The 19,076-nt window shown below is 37.8% G+C and overlaps 2 protein-coding genes across 3 annotated transcripts in view; both read right to left on the reverse strand.

The window, feature by feature from the left end:
• The window catches only part of LOC115769896 (solute carrier organic anion transporter family member 74D), a 39,774-nt gene that overhangs the window by 10,433 nt on the left and 10,265 nt on the right, over positions 1-19,076 (reverse strand). Inside the window, exons 1-2 of one of the 2 annotated variants that reach the window (XM_030714914.1) lie at positions 18,656-18,890; positions 2,135-2,173 (exon numbers count right to left, since the gene is read on the reverse strand). The gene's annotated coding sequence lies outside the window, so the exon portion shown is untranslated. Of the gene's footprint in view, positions 1-2,134; positions 2,174-18,655; positions 18,891-19,076 lie in introns of those variants that run through there. The other variant, XM_030714913.1, reaches the window with a different exon arrangement.
• LOC115769901 lies at positions 10,460-10,798 on the reverse strand. The gene has a single exon (XM_030714922.1). It carries the CDS (start codon positions 10,791-10,793, stop codon positions 10,476-10,478), a length of 318 nt encoding a protein of 105 aa, XP_030570782.1. The 5' UTR covers positions 10,794-10,798; the 3' UTR covers positions 10,460-10,475.

A 19,076-nucleotide genomic window follows, 5' to 3' on the forward strand; every position in this document is an offset into this window, starting at 1 on the left:
TTGATGAACAAAAAAGATGTCTTACTCTTCGACCGGATTGTTCTTTTGATACCTATATGATATAATGGTCCGATTTTGATAAGATATACGCAAGATCTTATCTTAGATATGAGAAGCATAATGGAACTTATGAATTCCAGGTTTGATCAAGATATCTGGAAAAACGAACAATTTTTTCATACTAAACCAGACTTTTCGACTGTTCGTTTCTATGGAAGCTATATGATATAATAGCCCGATCTTAAGAAGATTTGGTGTATATATATTTGAGGAGCATAGTAAGACTTATAAATGCCAAGTTGGGTTGGCCTGCAACAGAAAGGCGGACCTATGCAATGGTTCAAGAGGATAGCTAAACTGAGAGATAGAGAAAGAGACAGACGGTCGATGGATATGGCTTAAGGCTATCTCAAATCGGCTGTTGACGCTGATCTAGAATATATATACTTTATGAGATCGGAGATGACTCTTTCTATGCGTTACACATCTCATGAAAAACTTATAATACCCTCTAAGAAAAAAAGGGTAAAATAAATGCAAGCGATTGCCTTTTGTTTTCCCGCCACAATTTACATTTGTCATTTCTGCGCACAGTGTGGCAAAATTGCTTTAAAAATGAACTTAATTTTTTGTTACTCTAATTTTTAGAATTTTATGTACATTTTATGACAGTAGAAGCTTGAAATGCGAGCTCGTTAACTTTCTGGTTAATAAGTTCATTTTGTTTAAATTAAGAATCAAATTAGAATTTAAATGTATACTAAATAATAAGCCAATAATGAAGTCAAGCAATTTGCTTAAAACAAAACAGAAGCAAAATGCGAGCATAATTTACATTGGTTCCAATAATTGCATTTGTCTAAACATATTTGTTAGTTGGCAATTTTGGGTAGAAAATAAATGTAGCGCACTTTTTGTGAAAAAATTGTACGAATCGGAATATTTTCAGCTGAATAGAGCGCAATTATTTTTTAAAAAATTCAAGTTGATTTAAATATACGAATGGAAAAAGAAAAAAATGTGTGGAGAATCGTGAAAAAAAAATGGAAAAAATGTAACTGAATTCATTTGACTTGAAAAAACTTAATGTAATCTCTAAAAGTGACTTCCAATAAACTAACAAAGATCAAATTTGGGTTTCTCGAAGCTTAACAAATCTCTTTTGGCAATAAATATAATTTTTAATAATTTAGCCCCATTTTATATGAGCATTGCGCCACTGTGCTGCGCAGAAGGAGTCATCGTTGTCAACGTCAAGAGTGCGTTGCGGCTGCCATTTATAAAACTAAATAAATAAGATGAAAAAATAAAGGTACGAAAATATTTGTTCTTAATTTAAACAGAACCTTTCGTCTGATTGATTGAGCTGCTGATTTAAGCGGCTTTTTGTGCAGGTCCTGGCCTGGACAGGTCCAATGGCTGCTGCTGCTGGCAACAAGGTGCGCTGAGGTGTTAAGTTGCCTTAAATGTTCAGGCCGCGGTACCGTTATAACGCTAATTGAAGTCTTATAAATTGCTTTGCCGTTGACGTTGATTTCTTTTTGGCTTTTGGCTGCTGCGGCCAATTTAGCAAAAATACTCGTAAATTTGTAGTATATGATGTGCATTGATTTTTGCAATTAACGCCCAATTATGGTCGGATACACACAGACCCCTCGCATAGCCTTAGTCATGCGTCATGCCCAACGCTCTATGAGATCTATTTGTATCTGGGAGCTATACTCAAAGTGTCAAGTGGTTGCCCAGAGAGGCATGGGCATGGGCCTGGGGTTCGCTTGGGCTCTCTGGTCACAGGTTCTGCTCGAGGTCTCTTATTCATCATTATTTGTTTATGAAAGTACTTAGCAGTTTTTTGCGCCGCACTTTTTAACTGCCCCCCCCCCTCCCCCTCCACCCCTCACCACTCTTTTAACAATATTTTCAATTGTTTAAAATTCTGTGCATAATTTTTCTTCATTTCTTATTTTTTGGTTATTTGTTTTTTGTTTTTATGCTCTTGCGTGTCTTTTGTGAAGCGCCAAGTGGCTTTTTTTTTTGCGTTACATTTGAAATTAAGTGTTTATTTAAGGTTGGGCCCAATACACGGATGCGTATTTGGTTTTTTTGTTGGTTATTTGAAAAGTCATTTACTTACTTATTGTTTACTTAGTTGAAGTTGGCTTGGGACTGGTAACTGCAAAATAATTGAGAAATAATAAAAGTTAGTAATGTTTATAAATAATTATACGTGCCGATAAAGATTGAACAACTGATTGATCTGCAATTTATATAATTTATATATATTTATATTAAATATTATATACTCTTTACTTTGAGGTACTTAATTATACATTTTTAAATATATATAAATATTTGTTTTTTATATTAAAAACACTTTTTAAGTCATTAAAGAACTTGGCTATGTAAAGAATTAAGGTTTTTTTGTATGTAAAACTTGGCAATCTTAATTGAATAGCTGTTTTTTTTTTGCAGAATAGTTTAAATGCAAAATGCTTGCCATAAAAACAATAACAAGAGCAACAACCATTACAGACTGCACGTTTAGTTGGCTCATAATAATTATAGCAGAAGTGATTAACAGCCATAAAACAACGACAGCAAGAATGAGAGCAGCAACAGCAGCAGCAGCAACAACAACTAGAACAACAACAACAACAACAACAACAACAACAACAACAACAGCAACATTAACAGCAACTTGAGCTGATCAGCAAAACTAGTTTGCCGCTGGGTTGCGTGTGAAAACAATTTATGAACGAGCATTTAAACAATTTTTTGCATTGCAACAAAAAATAATATGCAATAAAAAACGCATTACAAGGGGGCAAAGTGTACAATGAATGCAAATGCTGTCTACAACAACAATCACAACAACAACAACTGAAATCGATGTGAACGAGCAGCGACAATGGCTGCACGCCAGCAGCAACTACAAATGACGACAACAACAACTATACAACTGCAACTACAACAACAACAACAGCAATCAACTGTATATAAAAATAAAAGATAAATGAGCGCAAATGTCTGTTTCGTTCGCTCTGCCATGGGTGTGTGTGTGTGTGTGTGTGTATGCGTGTGTGTAACAAAAGCAACAGCTCAACTCGCATTGCATTGAGATAGGTCAGTCACACACAGAAACACATATACACTCACACACACACACACACTCACACTCCGAAAGAGAGAGAGAGAGACACACATAAATGCAACGCTGCACTCGCTGCCAAAGCTTAGCATGCACTTAAAGCTGCAGCGCTGCCACAGCGACGCCAACGCCAGCGGCGACGTCAACTGCTCTAATTACTCTGGTCGTAAATCGTTGCTAGGGGTGGTCCAGCCGTGCCCCTCCTCCAGCCAGCTACCCAGCAGCCGTCGACCCAGGCTAGTGTTGCCAAGCGTTGCATCAACAACAATAACAACAACAACAACAACAACAACAACAACAACAACAACAACAACAAGTAGCATAAAACAAGTTTTTGAGTTAATCTCAGTCTCAATTTCAGTTTCAGCCGCAGACTCTGCTGGCGCTGCCTCTGCCGCTGCTGTAGCTGCAGCTGCCCCAATGTAAAAACTTACACAATCGCTGTGCAGCGCAGCGCACGCATACAAATGCAAAAGCATCTGTGCAGCTCGGAGCTTCCCGCTCAACGATTCACTTTTCTTTGTGCAATTCCAATAATTTTGCCAAAGCGAGAGCGAGAGAGCGAGCGTGACAGCACAGAGAGCGCGAGCATAAGAAATAAGAAAAAAAAGCTCCAGCGCAGTCACTGAGAGCAGCGCAGTCGGTAACTTGCACTTTCTGCTGCACTTTTGGGCTGTTAACATTGCAATAACATAAATAGTAGTAGACTTTTATTTCTAAGTTACAAAAGTGGAATAATCAATGATTTGGTGTTTAATTGTAAAAGTGACACACACATGCATGCACACATATGTATAAGACGTTGATAAACTTTGCATAGCATTTGCCGCGACTGCGTTATTTAAGCTACGTCTGTTTGGCTGGGGACCGGGGACCTACGACAACAAAATAAATAGTGCGCCGAAAAGCTAACGACGCAATAAAACGGTAAACGCCCTACAAAATATTTCAACCCCTAAAGCTCAGAGGTTGCGCTATCTCTCTCTCACACACACACAAAAAAGAGGGCGTCGCATTACATGATACACAACACAAAGAATATTGCGCAATGGCCAAAAATAAAAAATGCCAGACAATTGTCTAGACATAGGCAGCTGACAGAGCAGGTGGGCTGGCAGAGAGGAGGCGCTCGTAATTATGAGCTGATGTGCACTCACTAAGTCTTAATGATCATTAAGGCGCTTGGCCATTTGCTTTTATTGTGACATAATTAGTGAAAGTGAAATTGATCAGCAAAATGCAACAGCGGCAACTGCAGCAGTCGATCTGCTGCGTATAAACTCAAAAGCAGCGCAGCGTGACGCTGGCGCCGACAGCGACGGTGACGGCGACGTTGACGCATTGAGAGAGTGCGCGGCAGCGAAATGAAAATGAAATTAAAATTCGAAATGAAAATGAAAATATTGCAAAACTTAAACACGCACATGGACAGGCAACAGGCTCGCCAATTGCATGTGTGTGGGTATGTGTGTGAAAAGTGCATTGACTTTGCCTGCTTATGGACGAGCCTACCTTGGCGATGTGTCTGTGTGTGTGAGTGTGTGCGGCACACAACCCACATAGCCGCTTGGCCAATTTGTATTTTCAAGTGCTGTCAGTTGCATTTTGCGGTTGTTTACTTTTTGTTAAATGCAAATGGCACAAGTGCTACAAACGTCTTGTGCTGGTTGTGTGTGTGTGTGTGTGTAAGTATTTATAAGTAGGGAGCGCAAACCCCCTGTCCAAATACATTCCAATAAAACAAATTGAATGCAGCAAAATAAAATAGCTTAAAATCTCAGCTACGCTATGTTAACCTTAAAATCTCAGCTATGTTAACATATCAGCTATGTTAAATCGCAGCTATGTTATTTTGCTGCTGCTAATGAATGTACATAAATGTATATTTCTATACATATGTAGGTAAATATATATATATTCTTTTACAAAAAAAAAAATTTAAATATATGCATATGGCTGTAGTTTATATGCCCTCAAAGCTGCAGCCTCACCCCCACATAAATCAGACGTAATTATATGGGCGTCTTGGCCACGTTTGCCCACTTGGCGTATGCGCAATATTCGCGCAAATCACGTATACGCCGCGTTGTACGCAGCTAAGCTGCACGGCCTGGTGCACAATTTGCAAGCGAGTGCATACATATTCGCAAATAATGCATATAATCAGAAAAGTAAAACACTTTCATGCCGTTTAGTGCACGCGCATTGCATTTGGACGCGCTTGATTTGCCTCATTGTTGTTACTTATTTGCGGTTGCATTCAAAGTGGCAACTTGTGTGCAACAATGTGGCATGCAAATTGTTGCAAATTGTCAACGAGACAAGACCAGGCAGAACTCACGCACTCAAAGGCAGCCGCAAAACTAGTTTAGTAGGAATTTTGTCGCTCCACAGCGGGTTACGTGGCCATTCAATTGAATAAGTGGCATGCGCGGGTGGGTTTTTTATTTTTTGTTGTGGTTTAAAATGTGTGTTAAATTGATTGAGCGTTGTTGTGCGATTTACGAGCAGAGCGGCCAAATGCCATAAATTAAAGCGAACACATAAAACAAGTCTACTTAAAAATTGCATTTCGTATAATTTTCACAAAAATCAAACAAGACGATTCCCCAGCACAACACAAAGACGGGCCTGCCGCCGCCTGCCTCCCTGACTGCCCGCTTGGGTATGAAAAGCGAAAACTGGGTCAACCTGATGCAGCTGCCTACGCAGCGAACGGACGTCGCGCCGCCGTCGTCGTCGTCGTCGTCGTCGTTGTCTATCCGGCAGACGCAGACGCTACAAAAATGTAACTCAAGAGATATGCAAGCCAAAATGTATCTGTATCGGCGCAAAAATGTTATAAAAAAAAGAAACAAATGTTCAAAATCAAATCAAGAGAGTTTCGAGCCGTGAGATGCCCTGCATAATATTTTTTGAAGATTTTTGAAGAGCATTCGTTGCAGGCAAAACGAAGGATTTTTCATTTCAGCTGCAGCTAAAGTTGCTATACCTTGCGTGCACAGTTTACAGGGTATAAGTAAGAGATAACTGCGAAAAATCACAGTAAAAAAATGTATAAAAAATATATTATAAATCATTTGTAGGCGCGTTGGAAAAGTAAAAACAGCAGCAACACGACGCCGAAAAATTTATGTATCTCTGGGATTTCACCCACGCTGCTGTTGATTCAACAACAACAACAACAACAACTGCAACAACAGCAACTGCAACAACAACGTGGGTCAAGTTACAACTTGTTTTTGGCTGGGTTTTTCGTGTGCATTCGCATTCGCCTGTGCGTTTTGGTAATCGCATTCAACGTCTTATCAGCAGCAGCAACAATAACAGAGATGCAGACACGCAACAACAACAACAGGAACAACAACAACATTGTGTGCAAATATGATAACAACAAATCACATTTACATTGCATTTGCCCCACTGTGCTGCTGTCCACAATGCCTGCGAGTCGTGATTCCGATTCCGCCTGCGCAAACGTTCACTTTCAAAACCAGTGAAATGTAACAGACAACAACAACAACAAAAAACAACATTGCATTGTTGTTGTTATTGTTGTTTCAGTTCTCTCACTGTTGTTGCTTTAGCTATGCACATTATTCACATGGCTTACAAATAGAGGTTAACTTATTGTGACTTGATCACAAATAAAATGCGCAGAGAAATGCCTTTATTTAAGACAACTTTTTGGAAAGGTGCAGGCGCTTTATTCCAGGAATTTAAATAAGATGTGAACTCGACATGTTTTAGTAAGTTGATTATTTTAAATCAATTAATTGCATTTGTAAGCTTTGCTGCCAGTGTTGACAGGGGCTAAATGATCCCAAAGCCATTACAAAGTGAACTAGTTCTCTGGCACTCTGTCCTCGATCACGAGTAGTTAGTGTTGAACAACTTCGCGAATATTTGATTATTTCTGCCTTTTTGCAGTTCTTACAGAGGGCAATATTATATTGGCATGAGAAGTAAGGCCTTAGAAAGTAAGGCGACATCCCCTGCCACATAAAGTATATATATTTTTCACAAGTGTCTACAGCCGAGTCAATATAGCCAGGCTAGTTCTGTTAGTTTCTGTTCTTCAAATGTTTCTATCTGCAAAATTGCATCAAATCGAAGTACTATATAATATGGGTCTTATTGGAGCAATCGCTTGCAGTTAAGACTCTCGCTTAGAAGCCTTTCTAAGCCAAGCACATGTTGGCCCTTAAAGCTATTTGGCATCGTGTGCCTGCCACATTGTGTTGCACGCCTCAGAAAAGTACTCGCTACAGCATAAATGTGCATCAATCTGCATTTAAACTGTCTGAAGTTACTTTGTCGACATTGGTCCTACCGCAATGCAAAGTAACACGCCGTCCACTCTCAATGTCATCGAGTTATTGAACTACATGACACAGAGCTGCATTCATGTAGATACATAAATACATGTGCCTGCATGTAATGTATCTCAATAAGTACGCAATGTATCTTTGCATTGTATGTAAGATGCGACAGCGGCAGATAAAACCTCAAGTGCAGAGAAAACTGCTGGCGGCCTTCGAAGCTGAGCTGACATTGAAGTGTTTATCCATGGGATACAGTAGCATGTCTGCAGATACATTTGTATCTTTGGCTTGACATAATTCATCAATGTGTATGCAAATTGCCTGGCAAACGCTTTTCTTGCCAATTAAATGAGAAATGCCAAATAAGTCAGCGACTGCGGCAGTCGATGACGATGCGCCTGCGCCTGCGCTTGCATTCCGCGCAAGTTTCTGACCATAAACAGTTGCAGCTGTGTGTGTGTGTGTGTGTGTGTGTGTGCGTGTATGTGGCACTTCATGCTGCAACAAACGGCAACTGCACTTGACTTACTTGCCGCTGTCCGTGTGTGTGTGTGTGTGTGTGTGAGCGTCTCTCTTTCTCTCTCTGCCGCATTTGTATCTGTATCTGCATCTGCGGCTGTATTTGTATCTGTATCTGTATCTGTAGCTGGTAACTGCCATCGCTGCCATCTGCGCAATGCATTTCACTTTCATTATGATGCAGTCGCCGCTTTTTGCCACTAAAAATGGCAACAAGCGTTTGGTTTTTCCAAGCCGAAAATGAAAACCAGTTAACGGTGCACACACGGATTTTCCCATTCGCTCTCCCACTCTCCCTCGCTCTTTCCCTCTCCCTCACTCTCTGTCTCTCTGTTTCGCTCTCCTTGTCTGATTGGCATCAGCTGACAGCTGCCCGGCAGCTGCTCACCTGGCGTGTGAGTAGGAGGCGTCTCTTTTGTCTTCTCATTGTGTTTTGTTTTGTTAGTTGTTTTTACTTTCTTCTAATAGATCGTTAGCTTTGCTTTGAACTTGCAGCATGTTGTTGTTGCTGTTGTTGTTGTTGTTGTTGCAATTGATTGCTTATTGTTAAATGAAAATGGAAAGTCATTTTCCATGCAGCTGCCTCTTTTTCGTAAATGCCCCTGAACCCGTCCCTCCCTTTCAGGCGTCTCCTGCGCACTTTCCCAAAAATAATCCTCGGAATTTCTGCCTCAAATGTGCATTTGCGTGGGTCAAGCATTTCAATTCTCAAATTCTTGAATGGGACTTTAATTTTTGTTGTTGTGTTTTTATCGATTTGCCAGCTGAGCAAACGGAAAGCGAAAGTAATTACTGTTAGTCATGCAATCAAACAGCAGACGCCTCGCACCCTCTGCCTTTCCTCCATTTAAATGCTTTTTTCTAGATAACTTCCCATTGCGCGCACTGCCCGAAACGGGCGTTAAGAGCGAATGCATCAAATGCAACCCCAAAAGTGCAGGCGACTTCCATTAAGACTTTCTCACAGTGTATTGTTGTTGTTGCCCCTGTTACCCCTGTCGCCCCTGTAAGCCGCCGCTGCCCGCACGCAACAGAATCAATTTTTATTGGTTACACAACGCCGGCAGCGCCAGCGAGGAGTGCATTGAACCCAACGACTCATGACTTTTAGTACTTCTTCGTATACTCTACAAATGCCAGCAGCTGCCGGGCATATCAGCTACATCATGAACTTGTGTCATATCAAATGTGTGTGGCATTTACAACAATGTATTTCATCTAGCGCAGCCAACTTAATGAGGCTAACACATGACAGCGTTGCCAGATCGCATTTAGCAAAGGAAGTGATAAGGTTTTATTGTTGATTCCTTTCTTTAACTCTTAAGTGGTTATCGCTTGCTGCATAGGGTATTTAATAGTCTGCTTGGCAAGGCAAAATGTTTTGTTCTTTCATTTTTTTATGTTTGTTATAGCTTCCCCTTTTTTGTGTGTGTGTATATACTGCTGTTGTTTTTGTTGCTGTTGGCAACTACTCTAAGTAAATAGCCACTGCATTTTATGGATATGTCCCCAGCATATTCGAGTATTTGTATGTTTGTATGTAGTAATTCGAAATACTCCTTTGCAGTTGCGAGTTCTAGCCGAATTGAATGCTGCTGAGACAACAGATTCATATGATTCATTTGAGCATCAACTTTTGCCCCTTATCTATCATATATGTCTACCATATATACTCTATACTTTATGGCCTATGCATCCCTGAGTTTCTTATCAAATTCTTTAAAGATTTCCTTTTGAAGCTCTAAAGAAATGTGCAGCTACAGCATAGGTCGAGCTTTGAATATTGAAAACTGTCACTCAAGCCTCTGATTTTTTGGTATTATAAGTAAACAGTCACGACTTCTTTATATATATCTACAATTCATTGTTATGAATCAGATGTGTATATATTGGAAAAATTTAACTGTGTCCAGCTCGAGCTCGAGTTGGAGCCTTTATAGTCGATCGGACAACAACTGGATTCACTTCCGATTCGACATATAACTATGATTAATAGGCCGTTCATCCCCATAAAATATACAAACCTTATCAATAAGCCCCACAGGTCTGCAATATGGAAGAGGCTGTGAAATATATATCCCTTATATTATAGCCATACAATAGTTTAGTTTTAGTTAGTCGGCAACTACTCTAAGTGGCCGCTGCATTTTATAGATATATATATGTATGTAGAATTAAAAGGCTGCTGAGACAGTAAAAATTGATTCAATCGAGCATCGACTTTTGCCTCTTATCTATCCCACATATACTCTGCTCTTTATGGCCTATGCATCCCTGAGTTTCTTATCAGAGCACGGGCCACTTAAAGACCTAAGCATAATTTAACAGATTTCCTTTTTAAAATCTGAACAAATTAGCAGATTTAAAAATAGAAAACTCTCTCGAATGCCTCAGATTTTCGGCATTATAAGTAAACAGTCACGGATTCTTTATATCTATTTACACTTTATTGCTGTGAATCAGATGGGCATATAGTCTGATAATTAGAAACGCCATCTACCCTGAATGCCGCCGCCGTAATTGTTGCGGTTCTGATCAAAATTGCGATTGGCATTCGCGTAGGCATCTATGCTGCCGCGCCCATCGCGACTAGTGAAGAGATTTTGATTATACTGGACGCCCGCCTGACGTCCCGCCTCATCCTTGCCAGCTGTTACAACCACAGAGCCGTGCTGCGGCTGCGGCGATCTCTGGCGTCGTATCAGACTGTCAGCTGGAGTACCCGGAAGCACATCCGCAACAGCAAGCGCAGCCAGGCAGCAGGCGAGGAGCAGCAGGATGTAAGACTTATTGGCAGACATCTTTCGTCGGAGCTGGGAATACTTTGATTGGCAAAATTCAACTGTGTTCGGCTAGAGCTCAAGTTGGAGCTTTTATAGCTGAACGAAAAAAAACTGGGATTCACTTCTGAGTGGACGCATCGCTGTGAGCGGGACTTTTTTGCAGGCCGTGCATTCCCGGCTAGGGGCTTATCAGGCAAACACAAAAGCAACTGAGTTGTGCTCAAATTGTCTGCCATAAAATATATATAGACCTTATCAATAAGTCCGCCAGGTCTGTCATGAGGAAGAGGCTAGGAAAAACTTAACAGTTGCATATTTAACTTATGCATTATATTTAATTATCATTATTATACCTTGATTCTTATGATTTCAGCCGGACTTCGCCTCTGTAGATTCCCCTTTTTACACAGACCTAACTAATATTATACGACACATTTAAATCCGACCTCTTGCCCCGATTTCTCAACCAAATCCAAGCGCTATCAAGCGACTAAATACGTTTATCAGAGCTCTCAAAGAATTTGTCATAACTTTTCTTTTCTAGACGCATTCAAGAAAGCGGCCTACACAATATTTTGTTTTAGTTTTATTTTTTTCCTTCAGATAACGCACACGAACAAAGTGTAAATAAAAATGAAAATAAACCAAAATTAAATGGGCATAAAACAAAAGCCAATAAAACTAGGAAGCATACAAAAAAAAAAAAGAATTTAGTTCAAGCGAGTTCATTGACACACAAAAAGAAATCAAAATATTATGGACTTTTTCATGGTTTATATTTTTTTCTTATAGGCGCCCCCACAATCTCGGCGTATCTCACGCACACGCACTTTTTTTCCGAACAGTCTATGCAGAAAATACACGCACACTATCTTGATTTGAGAACTTTTACTTATCGATGTTTAATATTTTTTTTTTGATAGCAACGTCATCAAGTCTTCAGGCATATACTATATAGAGCTAGAGATAGGCGTACATTTTTGGGAAATTGTGCGAGTTGCCTTCAAAGTTTGCCAATCTCTTGCCATGAACTTGAATTTCGATTTTGTGAAAGTAAGTTCTTGTCGACGACAACTGATTTCTAATCAGTTTTTTTTTTCGGGGGATTCTTCAATTTTTTTTGAGTGTAATTAGATGTGTGTACTTGAACGCGTTTGGCTTCTGGCTTCATCGATTTGAATGCGAAAGTCTTGAGGCTGGCTTTTGTGTCCATAGATCATTTGCGGGTGAAAGTTTTTTTCTTCAACTCGCTCAAAAAATTGTACACACACACATGTGTTTGCGTGTATGTGTGTGTGTGTGTTGGTTTCATTTACTTTTATTATACGAGCTCTGGATTTCGGTTTATCTATTGAATATCAAGTTATGCATTTGAATATCGTTTTGTCACCTGCGGCTATTTATCTTCTCGCTGCGTGCGCTTTGTTTTTATGAGCCCACGGGGCGTATACTACACACACACACACACACACAAGCACTCGCACACACGGGCACAACAATAGCTGTGCGCTTCAAGAGCAGCCCAAGTCCATGAATTTTTCTTCAGGCATCCACACACCAAAAAAAAGCGAAAAATAATAAAAAAAAAAAAAGATCATAAAAAAATCGAAATAGAAAACCGAAAGCATTTCAAAACCGACACGTGTTGCCAACTTGCCGAGTCATAATTGAATTTTTATAAGCCTGCTCAAGCTGCTGGGCAAAGGAGGGGGAAGGAGGGGGGGGGGGGTGGTATAGGCAACCTTTTCCTATGGGCCATGTCTAGTATTAACCATTCATAGCTCTCGCACACATCACACACACGCACACACATACATGCATCGAGGCGCACTGAATGAAATGGTCGCATGTGAGATACTTATTCGTATATACAATATATATAATATATAGAAACATAGATACACACATACATGCATATATATATATATACATATATGTACATATTCATATTCATATCCATCTTTCAGAATGCGTGGCGTACGCATGCTTTCAATATAAATTATATATGCTACAGTCAAACGTCCCTCTCTCTCGCTCTCTCTCTCTCTCTCTCTCTTTCACAATATATGTATATTCATACAGAACGTCTATCTCCATGTGCTCTTAAGATTTATTTTGCAAAAAACGACGACAAGCAGATTAACAAAATTGTTTTTTTTTTGCGCTTAAAAGTCGTGAAGAACGCAGCCACGCCTCTCTTGTCAATCGCGCTTAACTCTCAATTTTCTCTACCTTTCCATCTCGCTCTCACTCTCTCTGTCTGCTCCTCTCCGAATTTATTATTTGCTTTTCAAGTTCGTCAACTAATAGCAAAACATGAAAATGCAAAAAACTAAATAAAATTTGACTTAAGCAAACAATTAAAGACTCTTTCTTAAACATTGAGAATAATGAATGAATAATAAAATTGATGTAATAATGATAATAATAATAATAATAGTAATAATAATAATAATAATAACAATAATAATAATAATAATAATAATAATAATAATAATAATAATAATAATAATAATAATAATAATAATAATAATAATAATAATAATAATAATAATAATAATAATAATTAAAAAACCTGATATGCTAAACACCAAAAATAATAATTTTTATTATAAGTTAGACAGAAAACCCTTCTCATCTTATGATGACAAATAGAGTATCTAGAAAATAGAGTATCTAGAAAAAAAACCCGCCAAGTCGTTTAAAGTCGTATAAATTAGCAAAAGCCAAGAGAGGACAAAAAATAAAAAAAAAAAAGCCACACGCACAAATAACATATTGTTATGCTTTATTTGTTAGCACTAGATTTTTGAATAATGTATGGCGCATAGATTTTCATAGAGAGGAAAAAAACAACACCAAAAAAAAAAAAAAAAACAAAAAACAACGAAAAAATTGAAAGAATGAGAACTTAAACTTTTGACATTTGCCAGAGAGTTCTGCGAGCTGATGGAGGAGGCTGTGTGGCACATTGATTTGCCGGTTGTTGCCGGTTGCCTCTGCATATTTTGTTGTTGTCGAAGTTGTTGTTGTTGTTGTATAAGTTGTTTGTGTTGTGGTTGCCTTTAAGTCAAGTTCAAGGACTGTCAATTAAATTGAAATCACTTGCTAAAGACGCGACGCGAGCAAAACAAGATACAGATGCGTGCGAGTCGTCGGGTCGAGGGGGGGGCAGTGCGGGCGGAGGGTGTGGCAGTCCGTCGATGGGCTGTCGACTTCAAGTTACTCTTCTTGTGGCTTATTTTGAAATCACTTAGAGCACGCAATGTATGTGTGTGTGTGCGTGCGTGTGTGCGTGTGTGTGTGGTAGTTGACTTTTGCACGCAGCCTCGTTTACATATTCTTACAGCTCCGCAATTGCGTTGATAATATCAAGGTTGCAAATCGGATTTAAGAACGAACTAGTTCGCAAGTAAAACACCAGTTTGGTTCATTTTAAATCAAATCCGTACCGAGACAATATTCTACTTTTAAGAAAAGAGCTTAAAAAACCTAATTTTGTTTTAGGTTGAAGAGAATGGAGGCTCAGCTCAGAAGTATAACTAAGAAGTCTAACTATTAAATGTATTAAAATTGTTTAATAACAAATTAGATATTGGCGAAAATGAGATGAACCAGTGTTGTAAGCTGAATGTGGAAAATGTTGTTCCGAAACTTATGTATGTCTATATATCATTAAATCTTTATATCTACAAAACGATCTATCTATCTATTTATTTAGCTACCTATAAATTCATGTATATATTTATATAACTTGGCATAGTTAGCCTTAGAGTGAACCTTAAATCTATAGTCGTTGGCCTAATCATGAGATCTAGCCTTTAAGGCAGAAATGAATTGTGTTCTTAAGAAAACATATTGCTTATAATTTTCCACATATCTATCTAAAGCCAAGCTCAAGTATTCTCGACTCGAACACGCCCAAATCAAGCACTATCTAAGCCGCATTCAAATGCATGGCTTGAGAAAAAAAAAAACAAAAAACACAAAAAAAAACGAATTGGAACCGTGTTTTGAGGCCAACTTTCAGTTTTCAAATCGAATCGAGGTTTTCGCATACACATCTGGTATATATACGATTTACACTCATGATAAAATTTGGTCATAGCCCGCGGCGCTTGATACGCTTTTAAATAAATGCATAATTAATGCCGCATTTATTTAGTTTTCAGTTTGTTTTATTTTTTTTATTTGTTGTTGTTCACAAATTAACATACTACCACGATACCATGCACAATGTAGTTTACAGGTTCGTTTTGAGCGGAACTCAATGAAAATTTGCTAGAAAGGGCATATTGGTTTTCTGTGAATTTATGTGACAGGCAGCAGAGAATCTTTGTTAGTATATGGGTTTATATATATTTTATTTTTTGGATAATCTGACACATTCTCCACGGCTCATTTGAAAAGTAAGAATCTGCGCTTCCATATTGAATTCCCACAAAATTCATAAAGATCGGACTATAAGTTCCGAAGTTAAACAAGAGTCGAGCTCTTATATATAGTATGCATGAGTTTTGGTCAGCTTGGACTGGGAGTATCTGCCAGTCGTGCACACCCGATTAGAGCACGCTCTCTTGTATTTAAAGCCATGGACAACAAATTGTGAATGCACGTGCTCGTAGAGATAACAAAAATTATATATATATATATATATATGTATATATGGGCTGTTTTTTTTAGTTATTTTTCAGCAGCATGTACTTGTTAATAATGGATATATGTCTTTTTTTTTAGCGCAAATTGCCTTTGCCAAAAAAGTAAAATTTGTTGTACAAAGCATGTGTCCAAGGTATATGTATGCCCATAGTGTATGTCCATATATATGTCCATTTGTCAGCGCAAATAAAAATTAAAGGAAGCGTCTGCTAACCGAACGGAAATTCGCGGCGTTTGTCACGCACAAATAACGAGAGAGCGAGAAAGATGCATATATTTAGAGCGAGAGAGAAAGAGAGTGGGCCAGGTTGTGCGAAAGAGTGCGCTATACTGTGGCCAGCCAATATATATTTCTTTTTGCCAATAAAGCCATTTCGCCTGCGTTTCCAAACTCAATTTTAATTTGTTGTTGTTTTCTTTCTTTTTATTTATTTTTTTTTTTTAAGAATTTTTGTATGCCAAGAATTTAAATTAGTAGTAAATCTGGTTTTTTTTCTGTTTCGATTCGAGTTCGGGTTCTGTTTGCTGCTCAATTCTTGATTTCGGTGTGTTTCGCAGTTTCGGCCCGGCTGCTCTTTTCTGCGACGTTATTACAGGTGGAATTCGGGCTCTAATGTTGTTGTTGTTGTTCTTCTTTTTGTTGTTGTTGTTGTTGTTGTCTTTTTGTTGTTTTTACTTTTAACACAAACAACAAAGCTTGAGCTGCTGGCTTAGAATGGCCGGCGCTTTCGGTTATGCCCAAAAAATAAACATATATATACATATATATATGAGAAAAATACGTGTGTATAAAAATAAATTCTAGTTTGCATGAAAAGCAAATGCTGGGCCATTGTTCATTCCAGACAAATACTAGACTGGAATACTGGACGGATATTGGAAATTTCTCTATAAAATATCTATAAAATAATGAGCATGATTTGTATGCAGCGTATATATTCAAAATAAAAAAAAAACTATTTGTACAATTACATTTACTTTCTCTACGAATATGTAAAAGTAAAATAAAAAAAAAAAACAAATACAAATTTATAGACGGCAGCTTGAATCGGGACTGCCAACCGGTTTGGAACCGAACCGGTTCGAGCCCGGGATTCCGATTTGGAATGTTTTATGAAGCGAACTTTAAGCCGGATTAAGTAAATAACAAACTGCCGAACCTGAACCGGAACCGAAACCCAGTTGAATTGACTAAAAAATATGTAGTATGATAGTGAGTCACATAATCAAGGGCTTGCATTGACAAAAGTAAGCACGGTCACACTGGCAGCAGGTGACATGCATGTTAATGATCATGTTAAGCACTAGTGTTAAGTCTGCAACTAGTGTTGAAAAACTAAAGTGCTGTGAGACTACAGAAAGCATACTATAGTACTTAAGATAATAAATGATACTCTCACAAAAGCATATGTTTCATGTTTGTAAATAAATTGAAAATAGTTTTATGACATTAAACATATATGTATAGCAGAACTCTGAATACACAAAATTTATTTATTAAAATATTAAAAAAGTATATAATTAATTGTTTGATTACAAATTGGAACTAAAACCAAAACCAAGGTTCACACGAACTGAACCTTAAAGGAAGTACAAAAGCGAACTACCTAAAATGTTTTTTTTTGCGTTGCAAGTTTGCCAAAAATCGTTCTTCATGCTTTTCAGATCTCAATTGTTAATTTTGGATCCTTAAGCAAATTAATGATAATGCCCCCTAATATGGGTCATATTTGTGCGGCGGCTTAACGCGCCGCTGCCAGAACAAACCCGCAAGCGTTTAATCTGTGGCTTTCTTTTATTAAAATCTCATTTTTTCGGCAATTTTGCTTAAAAGTGAAATTTACGCAAACTGTGCGGTGCGAGAGATAAACATGGCCTAAACAATTACCGTGCGCTTCAGAGAGCTGCAAGGTAAACATTTACATTAATTAAATCGAATTTTTATTGATTTTGCGAGGTCCATTTTGCTTTAATGCTGTGCTTAAGAATTTATTTATGCACTTTTTTGGTTTTTTTTTTCTCTCTCATTTCATTTCACTTTTGTCTTGTCGCGTTCCCAAAGTGCGTTTGTATATATATTTATATATTATATGCACTCTCTGCAGCTGTATCTGTATCTGTATCTGTATTTGTATCTGTATCTTTATCTGTGCGTATTTATTTTGCCTTGTTGTGTTTCGTAGCTGCCTGCGCCGGCATGTAATTACACAAAAAAATGAGGCAAAACAAAAATGCTTACAAAAAAAGGCAGAAAATGAAAACGGAATCTTTTTTATGTTCTGTGGCTGCTTTGGTTTGCTTTTCGAATTTCTGTGCATATTTTCGCTGTTTTTTTTTTTTGTTTTCTTATCATTATTATTTTTTTTGTTGCCTTTTTGTGCTCTTTCTGCGTATGAAAAGGGACAGTCCGCGCATTTAAGAAATTTCTTAACTTATTACGATTTCACTCAATACGGCGTATAATTTGTTTGTGGGCCGTCGGCAGCTGCGGTCCACACACATTTACACAAAATTACATGTTTCACTTTCTCTGGCGCCTGGAAAGACCCCAACAACAACAACAACAACAACAACATAGAGATCATCAATCCAGCGAAGCATCTAAAAGCTGTTTTCTGAGAGTTCTTCTTTTTATGACAATATATTTTACATATTCTCTAAAAGAATTTTTCCACTGATCTAAAAAAAACCGAACCGCTTCGAATCTGGAGCTTCAATTAATATTTTAATAAAAAATAAAGTTGTTTCAAGCTTGCAAAGCAAAGTTAGGAAAGCAAAGTTATTAAATTTATATATTTGTGCCATTTAAAAAAAGAAGCTCAATCTAATATTATTTATTATAGTTCAAATTTAAGCTAGTCATTAAACCAGTTTTAGATCAATTAGGTTCCAACCGTGAACCATTTCCTTTGGCAGCCCTGTTTAAAGTTATTGTGCATTTAATAAAAGGGCATTTTGTTTATATATTTCTGCCATACAAAAACTGAATCTAATATATTTTATTATAATTTTAACTTTAATTCAAGCCAGTCATTAAACCAGTTTCAGATCAATGGAGTTCTTTGCCAGAAGGCTGCGTTAATTCGTTTATACTGCAGACAAATATAGCTACACTCACGCATATATACATATTTATATATATATATATATATATATATATAAATATGTTTGTGTATATATTTATATATTTATTGCCTTCATACAGTTCCAGCTGTACTTACATTTATCGCCTGCTGTACTGTCCGCCCGTATGCCTCGACTTTTTCATTCAGAACTTGGCTACGCAATATATGCGTGTAATTTTGCTGCCTCTCTCTCGCTCGATCTCTCTCTCTCTCTCTCCTTTTCTCTGCTGCTTCCTTCTCGCTCTTTCCTTTTGACTCGCGCTGCCCACAATACTGTACGATCTGTTGTTGTTGTTTTTAATTCACACAATTTAATTTTTTTTATATTTTTTTTGTTGATTATAATTTATTTAATAATTGCACACATAATGGGGGAGGGAAAAAAATTAAATGCTGCGGTTGAGGGGAAACAGACAAAAAACACGCACGCGGGCAATAGAAAATTTTTGTTATTTTAATATTTTTAATATTTTTGTCATCACATAAAACGCGCTCGAGTTATTAACAACATTCAAAT

This window comes from Drosophila novamexicana, unplaced genomic scaffold, assembly GCF_003285875.2.
Source record: "Drosophila novamexicana strain 15010-1031.04,08,12 unplaced genomic scaffold, DnovRS2.1 tig00004554-arrow-pilon, whole genome shotgun sequence".
NCBI classification, from domain to species: domain Eukaryota; kingdom Metazoa; phylum Arthropoda; class Insecta; order Diptera; family Drosophilidae; genus Drosophila; species Drosophila novamexicana.